This window comes from Littorina saxatilis, unplaced genomic scaffold (assembly GCF_037325665.1).
Source record: "Littorina saxatilis isolate snail1 unplaced genomic scaffold, US_GU_Lsax_2.0 scaffold_1922, whole genome shotgun sequence".
Lineage (NCBI taxonomy): Eukaryota > Metazoa > Mollusca > Gastropoda > Littorinimorpha > Littorinidae > Littorina > Littorina saxatilis.
The window spans coordinates 1,342-7,500 of NW_027127559.1; the positions used below are offsets into that span (position 1 = coordinate 1,342).

Genomic DNA, 6,159 nt, shown 5'->3' on the forward strand with positions numbered 1-6,159 from the left:
CTTTCTCGTCCCAACCAATATGGGACTCAATGTAGTGTACAGTTAGTGTACGTTAGAGAATTTTGTTTTGTTTCTAGCACCGTTACAACCGTCTTAGTGAATATTTCAAGCCCAAAATGATGATACATTTGAGATTATTGATGTTTTGGTTTTTACCAATCCCTGCGGGTTAGGGGGGGGGGGGGGGTCGACCCGCTATTGCGCGGGGCCGCTATTGCGCGAATCTTTAGGGTTAGGGTTAGGGTTAGGATTAGGGTTAGGGTTAGGGTTAGGGTTAGATTCGCGCAATAGCGGCCCCGCGCAATAGCGGCCCAGCCCCGGAATCCCATACACTATTTTGGCCAACATTTAGTCACTGTCGATTTCCCCTTCTTAAACGACAAATAACCACTATCTTCATTTATGAAAAAGACACTTAAAATGAACTTCAGTTTATTCCTTATTATTTTCTAATTCGAAAAAAAACCCACACAATAGCGATTATATAGCGTTATGACTTTGATTTGTTATTCCAAACTTACAAAATGACAGTTTTTGCGTCGATGCGTTGATCTCAGGTTTTGATAGCAGACAAACTTCTCACACGCATCATGTGTGTCGCGCAGACATGCACACCGCTACACGCTTCCTGACTTTGGAAGAAAAAAATGACTCCAAGTGCATTCGATTTCACAACACAATTGTTAAAACAGCTTTTTATTAGTTTATTTGCATGCCACAAACGGAAGTTTAAGTATTTTTTAATTTTGAAAAAAGGCTAATAATGAAGAAAATCCAAACATAACATCAACGGAAAACTAGAAACAATTGAAGAACGATTCACGACTTTTGCTCCATGTTTAGTCTTTTTGTGTGTGACCAGAACAGACACTTTCTTATCAAGGGAGGTAAACATGTATGCACACACCAATTTCGTTTGAGAACAGCTTTCGCATTCAACCTCACTGGAATGTTGTTACCCGGTCAAATTAAACTCGTTAACTTATTTAAGGGATAAATCCGGACACATTCTATTAAAAATTAATACAACTGGTGGTGACATTTAATAGTTTGCATCCCCAAAAATTCGATTCCTTCAAAACAGTTTCATCGAGTGGTTACATCCCTTGAATGAGAAGGGAATTTGTCTGCTACTGACTGATACGCAAGCATTGTCATTTTGCCAGTTTAGAAAAAGAAAGCAAGGTCAGAAATGCATGATAAACGCTAGTGTGTTTTTAGCGTAGCAATAAAGTCCTATATTTAGACTCGAACAAGCATAATGCGTCTTCGATTCGTATGCATCAACTTGACTTGTCTCATCATGAAGCAATTTTTTTCAACCGCAATTAAAATACGTGTTTTTTTTAAACGACTTCATGAATGTTAGTGTAACGGGATGAGATTCTGTGTGTGTGTCTCTCTCTCTCTCTCTCTCTCTCTCTCTCTCTCTCTCTCTCTCTCTCTCTCTCTCTCTCTCTCTCTCTCTCTCCGTTTTTATATTTAGTCAAGTTTTGACTAAATATTTTAACATCGAGGGGGAATCGAAACGAGGGTCGTGGTGTATGTGCGTGTGTGTGTGCGTGTGTGTGTGTGTGTCTGTGTGTGTGTGTAGAGCGATTCAGACTAAACTACTGGACCGATCTTTATGAAATTTGACATGAGAGTTCCTGGGTATGAAATCCCCGAACGTTTTTTTCATTTTTTTGATAAATGTCTTTGATGACGTCATATCCGGCTTTTCGTGAAAGTTGAGGCGGCACTGTCACGCCCTCATTTTTCAACCAAATTGGTTGAAATTTTGGTCAAGTAATCTTCGACGAAGCCCGGACTTCGGTATTGCATTTCAGCTTGGAGGCTTAAAAATTAATTAATGACTTTGGTCATTAAAAATCTGAAAATTGTAAAAAAAAATAAAAATTTATAAAACAATCCAAATTTACGTTTATCTTGAAATTTTGGTCAAGTAATCTTCGACGAAGCCCGGACTTCGGTATTGCATTTCAGCTTGGTGGCTTAAAAATTAATTAATGACTTTGGTCATTAAAAGTCTGAAAATTGTAAAAAAAATATTTTTGTTATAAAACGATCCAAATTTACGTTCATCTTATTCTCCATCATTTGCTGATTCCAAAAACATATAAATATGTTATATTTGGATTAACAACAAGCTCTGAAAATTAAATATATAAAAATTATTATCACATTTTTTTTTCGAAATCAATTTAAAAACACTTTCATCTTATTCCTTGTCGGTTCCTGATTCCAAAAACAACTGATGTGATATGTTTGGATTAAAAACACGCTCAGAAAGTTAAAACGAAGAGAGCTACAGAAAAGCGTGCTGATTTGCGATTCCTAAACGCCCCACTGAACGACTGACGTCACATGTCGCTTCGGTCTTTTCCGGAGGGGAACACCGCGTGTACATAATACACACTTCGGTCGCGTAGCACTGCCATTGCACATTTTCGCAACGAAAACCGTGCCACTGTTCCATTCATCTTGGTGTGTTAAATCTGAAAGCAATATAAGTGAACGAACAATTGAAAACATATCACGTTACTAAACTGTAGCTCAGTGTTTCAGTATGACGTGGAAGTGTTGAAATATCTGCTGTATCAGGCAAGCGGATTTGGTTTCACCTGCACGACTGCGAGAGGCGAGCGCAAACCGTTGTGTTGTTCAGAAATGGTGTTCCCTTTGATATTTTAGTGGACATCTAACTTCAAATGCAACCTTTCTTAGCCGTAGAGTTGGTAACAGAACCTTCATGCGCGAGAAACGCCACATACGACGGAGTAACCCTGAAATGCCTTCACTTTTGTAGCCCTGTCTGTCAGTTGCTGTTGTAGCCTTGTGGTTTGTGCTCCAGCTTGAAGGTCAGCTGACTCAGGTTCGACTCCCTTCCTGATTAGAGGTTGTTGGTTTTTTTTTTTTGCTTTATTTTTGTCATCTATTTTGTGTCCTTAACTCCACCCTTCAATCTTTTCAACCCTGATGCATTCCGTTTATTTATTTATTTATTCTTTACATTTTTTTAAACCATTTCCCCCAAAGCGGTTTAGCACGGTGGTATGTTATGATGAAAACGCGATTACACAAAGCTCACATGTGCACGGTCTGCAAACTAAACGGCGTGGGCTCACCGTATTAGCCAATAACAAGCACACATATTAAACCGCAGCGCAAAGCGTAAACATTAGTACAACTTGAAGAAATCAATATAGTTACCAGAAACAAAACCGTGCTTCGCACCGAACACCTCGACAGTGACTGACCTACTGACCGAACCGCACCTCTCGCTTGTGACAGTCGCTCATGATACAACCATTCTTTTGCCGAGTCTGAAATTGATCTTCATAAAACTATGTGTAAGTGTAACAAAAGAAAAAACTAATTTCTTTCATATTGCCTGAATAATAACTTTTTAAATGATAATCAAGGTGGCATCGCCGAATGACTGCGGCAAGTGCAACGCGATCGAAGTGGCACGCGGTGTTCCTCCGGAAAAGGCCGAAGCGGCTGTGACGTCAGTCGTTCAGTGGGGCGTTTAGGAATCGCTAATTCGTCGTACCGGACGTAACATTTTCAGACTGTAGTCGTCAGCTAGTAAGTGCAAGTACCAATGCCCTGCGTGTGTCTGTGTGTCTGTGTACGTGTGTCTAGAATATTCCGATCAAATAAAGACATATTACACTACTCGTCATCTCAAACAATACACCGGGAACCTGCCCCTGAGGTTTTCAACCCTCTACAACTCCGATGAGGGGGTCCATGGACCCTCTTTAAATCAAAGTGAGCGTCTCGAGACCCTCTCGGCGAGGTGTCCGTGTGGAGTCCTAGTCCTGTACAGGCCTCTAAAGGTCGAAGATAGAGTGACAATCGATTGGGCAAAATTGAAAGTATTGCAGGTATATTATTCTGATTATTAGCTAATATCAATCAGTTCTGATGTTCACAGCTGATACCATACAAACCACAGTGCGTTCTAATAACATGTGTGAGAAAGGCGAACAGCCATCAAACAACGTCCGTGTTGAAACTGCAATAATGCTACAACAAATCTTCTCCACACATCTCAATACCGCAAGATCAAAGCAGCGTGTTTCTATATAACATGTGGGCTGGTTTACGAGACGAAATATAGACAGAGACGAGAGCACTTCGATTTGACATGATCCGTACAAGGAAAGCTCTCGCCGAGATGGGAAACTCATTCCAATTGTTCTGTATTATTCTGGCTGCTTCCACTTGCACTGTGGTGAGTTCTGACTCCCAGTCTGTGCAGAGGGGCGCACAACAACTGACGGAAGAGCTGCTGCGAGAAAGAAGACATGCTTCAGGTTCATCGCCAGAAAGGTATTGTCTGTGAAACGAAATACTCGGTTGCCTTGCTTTTGAGGCACAGTCTTTCCTTTACTAGTACTTTAGCCTACCATCTCAGATCTGCTGATGTTTTACATGGAATAAAACCATTCCTTCACTTGGATATATATGTTACAGGCAAGTTGGGAAACCAGGCATTTCCGGAAATGACTACCGAAAAGTAGTCATTTACGGAAATGACTGATTCACTCGGTCATTTCAGGAAATGCCTAAAGTTTAGCTGGATATTTTAGTCATTTCCAGTAATGACTGAAATTAGCTGTTAGGCATTTCCAGAAATGCCTGACACACAAACTCTTGATCAATCGAAACGCACGCACGCACGTGTACAATAAGAATGAAAAGGGTTATAAATATGTACCAGATTTTAATGTTATTATCTGTCAGATTAAAAGGTAGATAAAAGAATAATAACAAAATGAAATACTAAAATACACACATTTTCATGTAGATTTGAGTGTTAATTACTCTTCTGTTCATTTGTTTTTGCATGCCAGGCTTTAGTGGCATAATGCTTTACGTTCAGAGCATTTGCACTGTGCACTTTAGGAATGGAAATGGTTATAAATATGTGCAAGAATTTAAAATGTAGATAAAATGTAGAGCAATGAATAAAACACACACACACCAACACACACACACACACACACACACACACACATACACCAACACACACACACACACACACACACACACACACACACACACACATACACACATAGTTTGAGTACCAGGCATTCTTCTGTTCATTTGTTTTTGCATGTCAGGCTTTGGTGGCAACGACTGTTGCAGAGTACTTTACGTTTGAAGCATTTACACCTATTTGTTTGACACTTTTTCCCCCCAGAGCAGTTGCATTTGGTAAAGCCCTGTCCTCCACTCAAGGAATTTTGAACAACTGCCTCGCGGACACTGACCTGTTTGTCACATTTTACATCTTGCTCTGTCAAGAGTTTCTGTGCGCAGAGTTCAAATTCATTTCTAGTGAAAGATCCTTTCAGTACCCCGCTTCTTGTTGCAATTTTATACAGGTCGTTTTCAGTCTTGTGCAGAATAATTCCCAGAATGTTTCTGGGATCTCCTCGACCCCTGTCGACCAGGGGAACGGGCACTGCCACGTTGTCTCCAGGTTGTCCCGGGCATAGCTCTATTCTGCTACGCTTTATCATTCGCTCTGCCTGCCCCTTCTGGCATTCTCGGCTGGCCTCCCGTTGACGATTGATACTTAGTTGCCGTTTGTTGAGCAAGCGAAGTTCATTATTTTCAGTATGCAGGACTCCTTCGCCACCATTTGATAGTTCCTGTAGAATGGCAGTGGCAGTGGCATCAGTCATTGACGGTTCACCTTGGACTGTTTCGACGACTCCTTCCCCACCATTTGATAGTTCATGTAGAATGGCAGTGGCAGTGGCATCAGTCATTGACGGTTCACATTGGACTGTTTCGACGACTCCTTCACCACCATTTGATAGTTCTTCCTGTAGAATGGCAGTGACATTAGTCATTGTCAGTTCATCTTGGACTATTTCGAATGCTCTGTCGATGACTGCTGCATCACCATTTGAAAGTTCCTGTAGAGTGGCACCAGCACTGGTTGATTCTTCATGGACCTGCACAGAGACACTTGTTATATTGATGTCCAAATCTGAACCTGCTGACTCCGGATTGCTTGCGTTATCAGCATTACTTGACCAGCCTACTCTTTCTCGAAGGTCCTCTTCTGTTTGCATTTCATCAATCAGGGCCTCTGGCAGCCACGTGGAAGACAGCCCAACTCTGGGCTCGACGCCA

The 6,159-nt window shown here is 41.2% G+C and overlaps 1 protein-coding gene and 1 long non-coding RNA gene across 2 annotated transcripts in view; one reads left to right on the plus strand and one right to left on the minus strand.

The window, feature by feature from the left end:
• Positions 1-4,058: 4,058 nt before the first annotated feature.
• Positions 4,059-6,159, plus strand: part of LOC138955980 (uncharacterized) — a 12,058-nt gene continuing 9,957 nt past the window's right edge. The window contains exon 1 of the long non-coding RNA XR_011452450.1: positions 4,059-4,341. This is a non-coding gene — a long non-coding RNA (uncharacterized lncRNA). The remainder of the gene's footprint in view (positions 4,342-6,159) is intronic.
• Positions 4,456-6,159, minus strand: part of LOC138955979 (KRAB-A domain-containing protein 2-like) — a 4,107-nt gene continuing 2,403 nt past the window's right edge. The window contains exon 2 of the mRNA XM_070327463.1: positions 4,456-6,159. This exon is cut by the window's right edge and continues 756 nt beyond it. Coding sequence (XP_070183564.1) covers positions 5,115-6,159 — 1,045 coding nt within the window. The 3' untranslated portion in view covers positions 4,456-5,114.